Raw genomic sequence first — 15,399 nt, forward strand, 5'->3', positions numbered from 1 at the left:
GGCGCCCGCCCCGGCCGCCCCGCCCGTCCCCGGCCGCCCCCGGCCGCGATGCCCGCCCCCCGGGGCCCCGGCGGCCCGCGCCCCTGCTAGGCTGCGGCGGCATGGCCCGCGCGCCCGGCGCGACCTCTGCGGATTGCATCGGTGTGCGGCGGCGGGGCATGCCCAGGGCACCGGGCACGGCCTTCAATGGGCGAGGACACGGACACGCGGAAAATTAACCACAGCTTCCTGCGGGACCACAGCTATGTGACTGAAGGTAACGTACGTGTTGTCTGAGGCCCCCTCCGGCCGGCCGCGGCGTGGGGATGCCGTCGCACCGAATGCCCTCCGAAGGTTTGGACCGCGCGCTGTGTGTCGTTTCCCCCCCCCCCCCCCCCCCCTACCCCACCCTGCCCCGGGTCCGGGAGGGAGGGAGCCCGAGGGCGCCGGCCTCCGCTGCCCAGCGCCCTCCTCCGCGCCGCCCTCCGGCAGGCAGCTTCCAACCCCCAGGCCTGGTGGCATCCTGAATCAGCCCTGGCCATCATTTGTAAAAAGGCCATTCCTGCGGCTAATGTGGTGAAGAAATCTGGGGAAATGTAGTGGCTTAGAATCCTGGGTTTGCCATTTCATCCCTGTCCGAAGCCCACAGAATTTTCTAGGCTGCCCACTCCCCGGAGAAGAAGAGGGATCCAGGAAAAAAAAATCCAATGCCAGATTTCGCCCCCCTTTCCCCCAGAGGCTCGCTGTCCTGGGCCCCTCCTTGTGCCTCCAGAGGCAGGGGCCCCTCGTGGGTGGGAGAAGGCGGCCGTTTGGGTTTGGTCTTTTATTCCCAGTGAGTTATACTGAGACAGAAGGAGCTGGCCCCAAACTGTCCAGAATTTTCCCAAAAAAGTGGGACATGCCATCCCAAACGCGCCCTGCATTTGAAATCCCCCAAATTGGCCTAACAGGCCCAAGCCCAACCCCCACCCCGAGGTGGCAGAATCCAGCTGGTCAGCGCTGATGGGCCAGTGACTTCCAAAGGTCCCTCTACTCCACCTTGCCCAGAGAATGGTGGGGGACAGCTCCCAAGCCGCAGCCAGGGGCCCGCGGAGCGAATCCTCTATTGAGGATGGGGACAGCTAGCCGCGGGGTGTCAGCATGCAGCAGTGGGGACACTTGGGCTGGAGACCTTCCCGGGTTAGGGTCGGGCTGCACCTTCCCTAGGGGCCGCAGAACTGGCCGCATAAGTGTTGGTGGGTTGGTAGCAAGAGGTCCCCTGGTGGGTGCCCAGTGGGAGGGGCCCTGCGCATGGAGTTCCGCGGGGCTGGCGCGCGTGGGTGCCTGTGTCAGGGAACCTGTGTGGGCTTGGCGGCGGTGACTAGACTCCCGGGTGGTGTCCGCGGCTCTAGTGCCTGGCTCCGCCGGAAATGAGGCCAAGCGGTAGCCCGAGCCCTGCGGAGGCCGGGGAGCGCGGGGCCAGCGCGGGGCGGGACCCCCGCGTCTAGTCCCGGAGAGCTGAGGCTGTTTGTGTAACCTGGGCGGAGGGATGCTGAGGGGTGGCGCTTCCCGCCCCTCGCAGGAGAACCGCTGAGTCACGCTTTGCTGATGGGGGAGGGGGGAAAGGGGGCAGGGCTGCCTGGCTGGGTGAGGGCTCAGCCCCCAAGCTAGGGCTTTCAGGGGCCCGGGGAGCTGAAAGCGGCCCTTTGTGGCCTGCCTTGGTGAGGCTGAGGAGGAATCAGCGTGAGTCGGGGTGTTTTCTTCTGCTCGCAGGCTGCCGAGAGCCAGCGCAGAGGGTGAGAGAAGCCTCTGGGTTGTTGGCAGGTGCCCCAGTGGTCTGGCTCTGGCTGAGAGGAGATCTTGGCAGGGCATCCCGGTCTGGCTTTTTGCCGGAAGCCTCTGTTTTCTCATCTCTACGTTGAGGATGATGGGACGGGACGTAGGACCCTGTGATTAAAAGTAAAAAGCCCTGTGCCTGACCCATAGTGGACGTTTGCAAACATTAATTCCTTCTTCATCCCACCCCCTCCCCGGAGACGAAGAGGGATCCAGGAAAAAAAAATCCAATGCCAGATCCCCACCCCCCAACCCCCCAGAGGCTCGCTTTCCAGCTTTCTTCCAGAGATTTACCAGCTCTTAGCAGAGGAGAGCAAGGGGGAAGTGCATCGTTTGACAAAGAAGTGATGTTTTTTTCCCCTCTTCATTCATTCAACAAATATTTACTGAACACCTACTATGTGCCAGTCACTGTTTCAGCCCTGGGGACTAGACCATGATTCTGCCCTTGGGCAGCCTATATTCCAGAAGGGAGCGCTGTGCTATTGAGGGGAAACTCTTCTCACTAAGTCTTGGTTTCCCCATCTGTAGAGTGGGAGTGAATAGTACCATCCTGCCCACAATTGCGGTCTTAGGGTTTCTGTGAGGGGCAGGCGGGATGGTGGATGAAGGGGCCGCCTGGGAACTGTAAATTGTTAACTGACAGCTGAAGTATGTTGAACACCTACCTGTGCTGGGGCCTCACACAAGGTCTCGCCTACCCACAGTCCCACTTTATAGAAGAAACCGAGGCTTGACCTTCTCCACATCCCAAACCGAGTGCCAGTATGTGTAGGGCATAGGGCTCAGGGGCTGGGATGCAGAGAGGAGCGAGATCGGAAATTCCTGTCCTCAGGGAGGGTAGGGTCTAGAAGAGGAAGCAATCACTGTAATTGTTAGAATTAGAATTATATGAGATTTCTGGCCTCCGTGCATGAAAACAGACTTGCCCAGCGTTGCATCTTGCATTTTGTGCTCAGAGCAGGGTAGGTTGCAGAGTTGAATGTCAGTTAGACTTACATTCAAATCCTGCTTCTGACTCTTCTCACGCTTTGTAATCTTGGACAAGTTATTAAACCTTTCTGAGCTTCACTTTCTCCCTTTGTAAAGAGAGAAATAATAATAACTTATCTCACATTATTACTGTTGGGATGATCAGTGATTATGCTAATACAGAAAATATCCAGCACAGTGCTTGGTCTGTTGGAGGCATTTAATCAGTGGCACGGGTATAATTTATAAGGTTCCTGGAAGAACTTCATGAGCAGATAACAGATGCTGAGAATTTGCAGAAGACCCAGGTGCACAAATATCTGTTCCACTTGGTCATTTGGCCCACAAATGCTCACTCATTACACCCCAGTGGCTCTGGTCTACTTCCTGTTCCTTAAGCAGGTCATTTTTTTTTCTCGCCTCACAGGATTTGTATTGGCTGTGTTCTTTATCTAGAATATCTCCCTCCTGCTCTTCTTATGGCTGACTCCTTCTCATTCTTTAGGTTTCCAGTTAAATGTCATCTTTGCCAGTGGGAGTCCTGCTTGAGTTCCTGAATCTCCTCTTGTAAAATCTCAAATACTTTGGGAAGAGTTTAGATTTTTGTTAGTCATTCACACCTTGGTATGAATTAGTCAGAGCAGCCTACCCGCCCTCCCCCCCCACCTTTAACTCTTGGCTCAGCTCAGCTGATAGAGTGTTGTTGTCATCACTAAGCATGGGTGCTGACCACCTTGGGACAGAGAGAACTTTGAAAGGTTGGCTGGGTGTTGGGGAGAGCAGTACAGTTGAGTCTCTCAGGACAGTAGAAGGACCTGGACCTTTGAGAAAGGGACCGCCAGGGGTGGGAGAGTGCCAGGAAGTCTCTGTGTATTTAGACTTTTCTCAAGAGCCAGATATGGCCCAGGAAGGATGCTTCCTGGCTCTGTTCCCTTGCTGCAGCCACAGAGCTCAGCTTTGGGGTGAGTGAAGTGGGCGTCTCTAGGCTAGTCTGGTCTACAAACCGCTTCCTCCCCCTTCATGTAGCAGTGTTTAGGGGCCTGCCCTCTGCTGGGTGTGGCTCTGGGCAGGCAGTGAGGGGCCAGATGTGGGGGCTCACAGCCCAGGGGAGGTGGCAGTGGTCACTCCCAGGTGCCTGAAGGTGAAGGTGCTTGAGGGCACGCTTTCCTGCTAGGACCCCAGTTCCAGCTTTTCCTCCCTCGAGCATCTCAGCCATGAACCTCTGTCATATACGCGTGCCTCTTGGATCCCCAGGAGGAAAGATGCCTCTGTTTCCCTGACCCCAATATGCTTGCCATTCTTGTGCATTCCACGTGATTTCAGAGCCATGTGCCTATCCCCACGGATCGTGTGGCTGAGCAAATGAAGCAGCGGCTGGGACAAGGAGTTGGTAGGGTCAGGAGACTGTCGCAGGCCTGTCTGAACCCAACAGTGGGGTGGATTCCATGGCATGGAATTGTCCTCATGTTTTGAGCTAGCTGCGTGGGGATCATGTCAGCCTTCTGCCCAGGCCTGGACCACACTAGAGAGGCATGCTGTTTGTGGGAGACCAGTTTTCAGTTAAATTTGCCCCCCCCCCGTGGAGGGTATTGAGGCTGAGCTCCCCAAAAGCCGACCCCTCACCCCGCCAAGAGCATAGTGGTTCCCAGCCAGAGACCTGGCCATAGGCTGGGCCAGCTTGGTCCTGGTGTAGTGCCTCGGTTTGGCAGTGATGGTTCTAGAACGGACGGACATGGGAAGCCGTTCTGGGGCTTGAGTGGAAAGCAGAGCTGCAGGAAGTCAGTCTCTCTCTTGTGAAGGGACAGGGAGGCCCCGTTGTTGCCGGCAGCCACCTTGAGGCCACAAAGGGAGTAAGCCCTAAGCCAACAATGCTGTTGGTGCCTGGGCAGAGCGTGAGTGGCATCGGGGACACTGTGACTCCCCGGGTTAACCGGGCCTGATGTCCACCCGCCCCTGGGCTTCCCGTTCCGTGGGCTGGCACATTCCCTCACCAACAACACCCTCTTTCCTGGTTATCTGGAAGACCAGGAGCCTCCCTTGTCACTCACGGCCAAGATCTGAGATCCCAAAAACCAAGAGGGAGTTTGATGTGTTCGCTTCCTGCTTGAGGAGTCCTTGGTGATGGCTTTCATTGTACTCAAGTCAGAGCTGCCTAGTTCTGGTTTCCCTTCCTCGGCTGTCCTGAGGAAGCATTTCCAGCCGGGAGAGAGATCCCGGGATCTGGTGTCGGGAGACCCCTGTTCTCCGTGGGGTCTGACTCTGGGCTCACCATCTTGGGCAGGTCACACAGTCTCTCAGGGCCTTAGCGTCTTTAGACTTGAAACTGGGGACGTACCATTGTTTGCTGTGGTAACACGTCGTGAACCTCCCCACCCTGCTTCGTGGAAGGAACACTCTCTGTGAATTCATCACGCGAAATGGCTTGACGTGTGTAAACATGCCGGGCCTGGAGCCCGGGACCCCGTCAGTGTTTTTTTTTTTCTTTTTTTTTTTTTAAAGATTTTATTTATTTATTTGAGAGAGAGAGAATGAGAGAGAGAGCCCACACGAGGGGGGAGGGTCAGAGGGAGAAGCAGACTCCCTGCCGAGCAGGGAGCCCGATGCGGGACTCGATCCCGGGACTCCAGGATCATGACCTGAGCCGAAGGCAGTCGCTTAACCAACTGAGCCACCCAGGCGCCCCCCGTCAGTGTTTAATAACTGGTCTGCCAACAATCATGCGTGCTCCTTCGGGGTTAGAGTTAGAGTAGCCCTAAGAACCATCATCAGACTGGCTAACCCCACCCCGTCCCCACTCCACGAGGAAGTGGAGGCTCAGAGGGTGTCCCTTGTGGCGCTGCCCTAAAGCCAGCCCAGGGGGACAGTAGAGAGAGCCAGCCTTTGGTTTGGAAAATCAAGCAGTGGACTGCTGGATCTCCACTTCTTCCTTCCAGTTAGGAATATCACTTCCACGAGCAATCCTAGAGTTTCCCAAGCCCACGCTGTCTCCCTTTCAGGGGTGGGGGCAGCAAAGGCGGCTGCAGGGGGGTGGGGGGCTCACTGCTGGGTGTTCTCCGTTCAGCCACACCACCTCTGTGAGCCTCAGTCTCCTTGCCCTGCCTCCTGCCCTGGGTTGTCACACGGCCCAGAGGAGCAAAGGGCCCGCGGACTCCACAGGTCTACCTGTGTGGAGGGGTTCCTGTTGTTATCAGTTTCCCCAAACTGCCGAATGGGCCAGCTCCCAGGCTGTAAGCAACACACTCATTTATTTTTAATCAACCCTAACGGAAAGGTTGGTGCAGTCACGGGCTAGGCTTTTTCTCATTTTCTTTCTGCGAGATGGGAATCAGATTCTGATAAAATTTTTCCACATCATCTCCTGGTGGTTTTAACTTGCTACAGCTTTTGGTTTTTGTCCTTGAAGACCGCAGAGCCAGGGGACGTTCTTGTAAGATGCGGTTGTGGGTCTGGAGAACGGGAAGCATGGCTGTGTGTCACCCCAGGTTTAATGGCCAGGACTGGAGTCGCCATGGGGATGAAGGAGAAAGGACAGTATCCAGTCTGCCCCACAAAGATGCACACTGTTAGCAATTTGTGATAGTTCCTTCCAGTCTTTTTTTAATGCCCACGTCTGTGTTTAATAAAAGCTGTAATCGCTCCATATAAACCATGTCGAAGGCGACTTTTTTAAATGAAGCATGAGCTTATAATAGAGTTTTCCAGTGCTTGGCTGGCTTCCTGGTTGTGCAACCCATGCAGTCACATGGGGCTCCACACTCAGGAGGACCTGTTTTTGGTTTCGCGTTCTGCCGTTGCCATGTTGAAATTTTTATAATTTTATCTTCGAACCGCGTTTTGTAAGTGATGTCTGATGGGACAGTGGATCGGGCGCCTGAGCAGAGGTGATGGCGCACAACACCTGTTTTCGGCTGTTTTGTGTGGCTTCCGTACACACTTACCTTGTGTGCACTTTGAGCGTCACTGAGCTCCTACGTGGTCTGTTCTCTCGCACTGGATCAGTGTGCCCACGACCCTGTAAGCAGCAGTGGGTGCTGACAGCCTGGAGAAGCCACTCTTCTTCATGTGAACCAGATCTGGACGCAGAAAGGAGAAAGTGACATTCCAAGGAGCATGAGGGACCAAGGAACCCGGTTATCATACTCTCCTAACCCGTATTATGTCCTTTTGTGAGCTGATCACTGATGCTGAACAGGATGACCCAGAAGGAAAGGAAAAGGTGGGACAGCCATAGTCCTTCCCTTTCAACCCCTCTTCATCATGGTGCCAAGGGAATGTGCAAGCATCACAAAGTGAAATGAAACCAGATGAGCTGCTTGGCGTCGAGTCCCCACTGCCCCGTTAAGAAGAAAGAACACATGCCTATGGAAGCTACCAGATACGAATTGTGTATGTCAGTGATTCTGCATTCCAGTTAAATACTCTTATATTTGCATTTTAAACTGGAATTGCATAATAGAATGATGAGTGGCAAAATTCATGCTAGTAATTAAAACTTTTATTCTTTTCTATTGGCACAAAATGGCAAATAACACCATGGCAAGTCATGGGGAAAATGAAAGAGTGCTATATTTTAGTATCTTTTTTTTTTAAAGATTTTATTTATTTATTTGACAGAGAGAGAGAGACAGCGAGAGAGGGAACACAGCAGGGGCAGAGGGAGAGGGAGAAGCAGACTCCCCACTGAGCAGGGAGCCTGATGTGGGCTGGATCCCAGGACCCTGGGATCATGACCTGAGTGGAAGGCAGAAGCTTAATGGCTGAGCCACCCAGGCGCCCCATATTTTAGTATCTTTAGTGACAGTTTCCCCCCTGCTTTTTGAACGGGGTGCTCTGCATTTTCATTTTGCACTGGGCCCTACAAATGATAGAATTGGCTCTGCTTTGCTGTAGGAGCCAGGCTGGAATTCCAGGGGGAAAGAGCCCTTGGCCCGCCTCCCATCCCCTCTTGGCTTTTGTGATTGGTGGAGATGTGAGAGCCTGTCACCCATTGGGCAACTTCTCCGTATTGGGCGGAGCTAAAGTGTTAAAAGTCCCCGCTCCTCGCCTAACCATGAGGCCCCTCACCCCGTGGGATGTTCCAAGGAGTTGCCTGTAGGTCTCTGCAGATTGCAGCCTTTAGACCTCTCTCTCTCCACAGGCCCAAGGGGAGGAGCAGTAGACTGAGGGGTCCCTGGCTCCCCCTACCATTACCATTAATAAGGCAGATTTTTTTTTTTAAATTTCCCTCTTGTCCACCTTCCCTGTGTGGTCTCAAGTCCTAGCCAGGGGGAGGGGTGCCCAACTGGCAACCCCAGCGCCGCCCCCAAACTCCATCCTTCATTGGCTGCACACTATTCCTGTGATAGGTGTGCCATAGTCCACTTAATCACCCCCTGATTGTTGGATAACGAGGTGGCTCTTTTTCTCTTATAACTAAAGCCCAGTGAACAAGCCCTTTCTGTGTATGAAGATACCCTACTCCCATCCCTCCCCCTAACTTTGGAATAATTTCTTACGAGAGAATCCTGTGCATGCAATTTTATGTAAAAATTATGAGTGTGTTTAATGTTCTTGACACATACTGCCAAATTGTTCTCCAGAGAATTTTTCTGTTTTACCACATGCTGATCAACATTTGGTCTCCTAATTCATTTGACCTCTGCAGCTATCAGAGATGAAAAATATTTGTTTTAATTTATGTCTGAATACCAAGGAGGTGGGACATTTTTTTTCCCTTTGGTTCAACAGACATTTACTGCTCCCCCTTATATGCCGGGGGGACACGGGGTGCTGGACATGCAGAATCGAGGAGCAAGTTCATTGCTGTCATTCATTCATTCATTCATTCAGTCGTTGGACAGTTATCTCTGGAGCTACCCCTGTGTTCTGGGCAAGGAAGAAGCTCGTGTGGCTGGGGCTGGGAGGGTGAGTGTGGGGTCAGAGCAGGGAGAGGAGAGAGCTCTGGCAGAACCCGAGGTTCGCCAACACCTAAAGGACAGAGTGAGAAGTCTGGGGCACAGTTGGGGTAGTCACTCAGGTGGGAAGAGAACAGGAGGGCCGTGGAGTCCCAGGCCTGCCAGTCCAGCCAGGAAGGGGCAGGGGAGGAAAGAAGCATGGATGACCACCATTAAATGCTGCCACACCGCCAGGTAGGACAGTATTGGAAAGCATCTCTCGGGTCCCCTGTTTCAGCTGTTCACACCCACTTGGCAACCCTGTCCCCTGGGGCTCTGCTTGGTGATGCTGTCTTTCCACGAGCCCCTGCGGGCTGTAGCCCTGTCTCCCCACTTAGGTCTCCCTGCTGGCATACAGAATAGTTTGCTGTCTATTCTCTGCTCTCCCGCCCAGCCCCTGCACCCCACTTCTCCAGTCTCACTGCCTCTGGGGCAAATACTCCAGGTCCTAGAAGGCACGTTTCGAGAGCTCTGTGCTCCTGGTTTCATTTTGTGGACGCGAGCCAGGCTGTGTTCTTGAGACACGGGCCTGTCTCTCCCAAGGTCTTGGATGCCACTGAGAGAGAGTGGCCTCCAGCAGAGTGCCCTGGGGAGTCCTGCTAGGTAAACCGGGCCCTGCAAGAGCGATGCGTCTGGCCACTGCACTGGTGTGCAGTGGCCCTCATGCAGAATGACCCATGTGGTCTTCAGTATTATATAGTTATAAAACAAACATAATAGCCATTAATATGATTAACCATTTATTGAGTGCATACTGTATGCCAGACGTGATGCTAAGTACCTCATCTTATTGGTTCCCAACAAAATGCAGTGTTTTATGTATTTTCCCCATTTCACAGGGGAGAAAGCTGAGGTTTGGGCACTGGCCCAGTGGTAGAGGTAGAGCTGGGGTTTGACCACAGGCCATTTGCCTGCAGAACACACACTCCTGACCTCCACCCTGCGTGGAGGGACCAGCGGGGCAGGGACGGGAGATCCGTTGAGTTCTGATTAGGGGCCTGGCCGCGGAGGGTCTGGATTTGAACCCAGAACTGCCTGGTGTGGTGCTCGTGCTGAGCGTGCGGCAATGCGTCTGTCACGTCCATGTGTGTGGTTAAAGGTGATTGAGATGGGCCAGGAGGAGGAGGGATCCCCTCCACTGCACGGGGTGGGGCTTGGGCCTGGTCCCAGCTTTACAGATGACAGGTGCTTTGGCACTGAAGGGAGTGGCATTGTCCAGGTTGGGGGGCAATGCCCTTTGGGACATGGCATTCTAGTACCTTCCAGGCAGAAAGAACAGCATGTGGAAAGTGGCATATGTTTGTCTCCTGACAGCGTCCGGGCTCCTCTGCCTGAGCCCAGGAAGCGGTTGCCAGGCAGCTCAGGGTGAAGGGCCCACCTGGGAGCCACTGTGCTGTCCAGGATGGGCCCTGCCTCCTTGTACAGTGGAGGCTATTGTCCTCCAGAATCCTGGGCTGAATGGCCCATTGAGGCAGAACAAAGGCAGCTCAGAGGTCCCGGCTGCCCCAAGCAGGGATAGGATGGCCAGCTCAGGCCCGGGGCTTCCTCTGGGCCTGCCCGGCCTCCTGCATTCTTCCACCCTGCGGAGATGGTGGCCCTGACACCTGGGGCTGCCGGTGCTGGAGGCTGGGAGTTTAGCCCCCGGGGCCTGAGCTCTGGTCCTGGCCCACTTGGCAGGTGCTTCAGCCTCAGAACCTGGTTCCCCGCCTGTGAAACAGCAGAGAACAGCCACCTGGGCTTTCTGTGAGTATTGGGTGAAAGTATCTATATACTGGACATAAATCTCCAGAAAAGGCAGCTACTTATATTGTCAGTATGAGCTTTTGGGTTTTTTTTTTTTTTTCAATTTCAAAAAAGTTTTTTTTTTTTTAAGATTTTATTTATTTATTTATTTATCAGAGAGAGAGAGAGAGAGAGGGCACAAGCAGGGGGAGCGGCACACAGAGGGAGAGGGAGAAGCAGGCTCCCCACTGAGCAGGGAGCCCGATGCGGGGCTGGGTCCCAAGACCCTGGGATCATGACCTGAGCTGAAGGCAGCCGCTTCACCGACTGAGCCACCCAGGCGTCCCTCAAAAAAGTTTTAATGAAACTTCCAAGTATGTACAAAAGTAGAGGAAATAGTACCTGGAATTGCTCCTCGCCCATGGCCTTGCTCCACCTGCTCTGAAGATTATGCCATGCCCCCTTCGTTAACTTTCCCCTCCTTTTGGCTGAAGAATTTTTTTTTAAGATTTTATTTATTTGAGAGAGAGAGAGAGAGAGAGAGAGAGAGAAACAGCACGAGAGGGGAGAGGGTCAGAGGGAGAAGCAGGCTTCCCGCTGAGCCGGGAGCCCGATGCGGGGCTCGATCCCAGGACTGCGGGATCATGACCTGAGCCGAAGGCAGTCGCTTGACCAACTGAGCCGCCCAGGCGCCCTTGGCTGAAGAATTTTTTAAGCCAATTCAGGGCTCCAGTCCTCTCACCCCTCCCCCAGCAGGCCAGGGCACGTCTTATCTGACCAAGTGCCACCGCCCACCCTACCAGAATGAGCACTCATGCCTTCCCATACGAATTCTCGGCCATCCTGGCAAGGTCCCCACTTGTCTCAAAAATGCCTTTTTCTAGTTACCGGGTTCAAACCAGGATCCCAAGTTCCTGCACCTGCATGGGGGTGTTCTGTCTCTTAGGTCTTTCCTGTTTGAGACCAGCCCTCTATCCCATTTTCAGACCACTGACTATGGAAGACATTTGCTACTCTTCTGGAAAGATTAGTTTTACCCTCAGTGTCCCTAACCTGTGTCTGGCTCTCAATTGCCTTATGGGTCTAGAAGGTTGACGGGTTGTTGCCCGGATCCTGGGAGTCAGCCCTGGGGCATGCCCCTCTGTCCTTCCAGGGTCCTCCTCACCCTTCATCAGCAGGGAGACCCTGGGCAGGTTGCTCAGGTGGTGAATGCATCTTCACCAAGACCTAGCCAGATGGCAGATTCATGAACAAGAGCAATGGTTTCTGTTGGAAGCCGCTGAGTTTTGAGATTGGTTACATAGCAGTCGGTAACTGGAATAGTCCTGGATTCCCAGATTGAAGTCCCAGTCGTGCCCAGCTCTTTCTCCTTCTGAGGCCCCTTGTCCAGCTACTGTACTCTCCTTGATTCTGTAGCTCTTCCAGAGCCTTCCAGGGACTTCTTTCTTGGGTGTGTTAGCCTGTGTCAATTTCTTTTCCCTATAACTGAAGAACCCTCATTCCCAGTCCCAGCCAGGTGACTCAGCTCAGATCATAAGACAGGACTGGCACCCAGGCCTTTCTGAAACCCAGGACCCAGAGTCCTGTCCCACGAAAACATCAATAGATACAGATATCGGACATGTCTGCTTTGTCTTACACAGCTCAGCACCTGCCACCCACCAGGTGCTGGATAAGTAGGTGTTTGAGTGACCCAGTGGACAAATGCCATCCTTGCGCCTGCCCACACCCCCGAGCACAAATAGTCTTCTCTTTGCAAAGTTCAGATATGTGCAGATTTCCGTGCCCACAGTCCTGTTAAATCACTCCAGACCTGCAGCCGCATGGATCAGACCTGAGCTACTATGGCGCGGTGACTCTGAGGAGATGCATAAAGTGCAAACGTTGCTGCTATTTTTTCAGCATGCAGCTCGCTCAGTAAAATGGAAAATCGAGAAGAGGGGATTGGCCAACAGAGACGACGGTCAGCAGGGGAGTGAAGGTGGTCATGCAGGAGGAGAAGTGTGGGCGGAAATGTGGGCGGAGTTAGGAAATGGCTGACCCTCCCGTGCAGCCTGGGGCAGGGAGTCCGGGAGAACTCACTCCAGAAGACGTTTCCGGGTGCTGGAAGTGCCCGGGGTAAAATCTTGGGAGCGGTCCTGAGCTTGGGAAGGTGGGTCAGCAGAAGGAGCATCATCCGAACGACTCTCCGTACGTTTGTTTTTTACAAAGAAATGAAAACACTTGAATTCTCGATGTTTCTGAGGTTTTAAGTTACCGTACTAAATAAATACTGGTTTTGCTATTTTTTATTTCTCTATACACTTAAAACCATCAGTAAGAGAATTTTTAAAGACTTAAACATTTTTTTAAGTCACTGAACATTGGGGCGCCTGGGGGGCACAGTCGGTGGAGCATCCGACTCTTGGTTTTGGCTCAGGTCATGAGCTCAGGGTTGTGAGTTTGAGCCCCGTGTTGGGGTTCATGCTCAGCACGGGGTCTGCTTGAGATTCTCCCTCTGCCTCTCCTCCGGGCTCGCGTGCACACACTCTCTCCGCCTCTCTCTCTAAACAAATAAATAAGTAACATATTAAAAAAAATAGAGTCACAGCATATGTGTAATTTCCAGATTGATCATTAAGATCACTTTGAATGATTTGGGCGTGCATAGTCATGTTTATGGTCCCCCAAACTGAGAACTCCCTGTTCTCATTCCAAATGGGCAACGTTTATACTGCATGGCCCTTCCACAGTGATCTTCTGAACCCTGGCTGGAGGATTGCAGTCAGTAGTCTCCTTATTGAAGGCAACAACTCAAGAATATTAAATAATGCAGATCCCTCGCTGTGGGAATGGCCAGGCAGCTCATGGATCACGGTGAGAGGGACACACAGCTTCCCTCCATTGTGCTCACCGCACAGACCTCCAGCCAGCCTGCGTCTGCTTTGGGAACAATCCATCATGGAATGAACTGGCTGAAGGAGTCAGAGGCTGAACAATAGTGACTCCACCAGCTTTCAGTGTGAAAGGTGATAAAAACAACCCGGAATATTTTATAGCCCCAAGGAGAGGTAAGGCTCTTTACTGAAGCTGTGAAAATATAATCCATCATCATAATGTGTCCCTCTCGTCAGACTGTGGGAGCTAAGTTTCATGTATGTTAAGATGCTCCTTGCAAGAAGATTTTAATCTTATTTGTCTATTTATTTTATCTCATTACAGAAACATTAAAAAATGCAGGAAGTAGAATAAAGGGCGGGGGGACTAATATCCAGAAACATTCCAGTTTTGTTGTATTTCCTGCTTACCACTCCCCTATAGATGGTCATATAAATACAGTTTGTATCTTTTAAAATATTTAACATGTGAAACACTTCCCCATATTATCATAATTTCCGAGTAAACAATTTTTAATGGCTGCATAGTAGTCCATCACGTAGATATAATTATTTGCCCGATGACTAGGTATGGATTCATTCATCAGACTGGGGTGGATGCCTGCAGTGGGCGTGTGGGTGGGTGGGGAGGGGGTGTGGGAAGGAGGAATCGGGCCCAGCCCCTCCCTGGAGAAGGTCTGGAACCAGGGAGACAGAAACAGATGGTCATAATACAGTGTGATGACGGCTGGGAGACAGCGGGAGCCCATAGCTGGGACCCGGTTGCCGTGTGGGAGCAGGGCTGAGTCCGGAGCCAAGGAGCAGCCGGTAGGGAGTGGGGTAGAAGGCATTCCCAGTACTCAGATGTTATGGGCAGAAGCATAGCACTCAGACCCAGCATGGCTCTAGGGTTGCTGGAGCATTAACTTGTGGGGTCCTGGAGCCCCTGGGCAGGCCTGGTGGATGAGCAGACAGACCAGGCTGCTGCTGGGCAAGGGTCCTTGGTCATCTGTCCAGGCACAGAAGAAAGAGGGAACAAGAGTGGCCAGAGGTCTCCGGGGGTTTGGAGAGTGAAATGGGAGTGGGGGGGGATGAAGATCAGAGAGGAGTGTGAGCACCTCGAGGAGAGGTGAGAAAGCTCCCCCTCCTCCCGCAGCGAGGCTCCTGGGGTGGGCAGCGGAGAGGAGTGGAGGGGAGTGCTGCACGAAGGGGAGGTTGGCCGGGAGGGGTGGTGGCGTGCCCTGGTAGAGGGAGGAGGGTTGAGCCTCCTCTCATGGTCTGGTCGATCCAGGGGTGCTCCTGAGGCTGGTAGTGCAGGTGACGGTGGATGCAGGGTGGAGAGACCGCCCCCCTCATGGGGCGTTTTGGGTGTTTTAACCAACTGAGCCACCCAGGTGCCCCGGCGTTTTGGGTGTTTTAAAGTAAGGTGTGTTGAGCATCTTTGTGAATGTGTATCTTCCCGTATTTCAGGATATTCTTGTCTCTGGCTATCTGGGAATGCAATTTCTTGGTGAAAGGATAGGAGAGCTTTTAGGGGCTTGAATAAAGATGTGACTATCCTGTTGTCTATTAGAATAAAAATAAACTTTATCAAAAATTTTGTTTGGGTGATCTTCAGAAGAGTAGTTCCATGGGTATATGAAGCTCTGGCGCAAACTGTAGATTACGGCGAACCCATCAGTCTCTGTCTCTCCCGCTTAAGAAGAAAAAGGATCAATTTCAGCTGTGGCACATGGTGACTTATGGCTGTTTCATTGTCTCTTGATGTGTGTCCGATGGTGATGGGCCTCGGCTGTGTGGGGAGGACTCGTGCTGTGAACCTTTTTCTGCATCTACAACTCTCTTGGCTTTGTGGGAGAGTGACTGTGGTGGGCGGTGAGGGTGACAGGTGAAGCTAAAGCTACCATTTCTTTACTGCTACAGTGTCACGTGTCATGGGAACTTTATACCCACCCTTGGGGGTGGCGGGAGGGACTCCCTTTTGTGTATCAGGAAACAAAGCCCCGCAAAGGTCAGGTGGCATGCCTGGAGTCAGACAGTGGGTGTTATGGTTACTGTTACTCCTTGACAAAACACTCTAAATCTTAGTGACTTAAGGTGACAACTGTTTTGTTATGCCCTCT

The 15,399-nt window shown here is 53.0% G+C and overlaps 1 protein-coding gene across 2 annotated transcripts in view; it reads left to right on the plus strand.

The window, feature by feature from the left end:
- The first annotated feature begins 66 nt into the window (after positions 1-66).
- The window catches only part of PPP2R2C (protein phosphatase 2 regulatory subunit Bgamma), a 134,075-nt gene continuing 118,742 nt past the window's right edge, over positions 67-15,399 (plus strand). The window contains exon 1 of one of the 2 annotated variants that reach the window (XM_025887754.2): positions 67-256. In XM_025887754.2, the coding sequence (XP_025743539.1) occupies positions 187-256 (70 nt within the window). In that variant the 5' untranslated portion in view covers positions 67-186. Of the gene's footprint in view, positions 334-15,399 lie in introns of both variants that reach the window. The other variant, XM_073891396.1, reaches the window with a different exon arrangement.

This window comes from Callorhinus ursinus, unplaced genomic scaffold, assembly GCF_003265705.2.
Source record: "Callorhinus ursinus isolate GAN/ISIS: 27379988/994484 unplaced genomic scaffold, GSC_fseal_2.0 scaffold4, whole genome shotgun sequence".
NCBI classification, from domain to species: domain Eukaryota; kingdom Metazoa; phylum Chordata; class Mammalia; order Carnivora; family Otariidae; genus Callorhinus; species Callorhinus ursinus.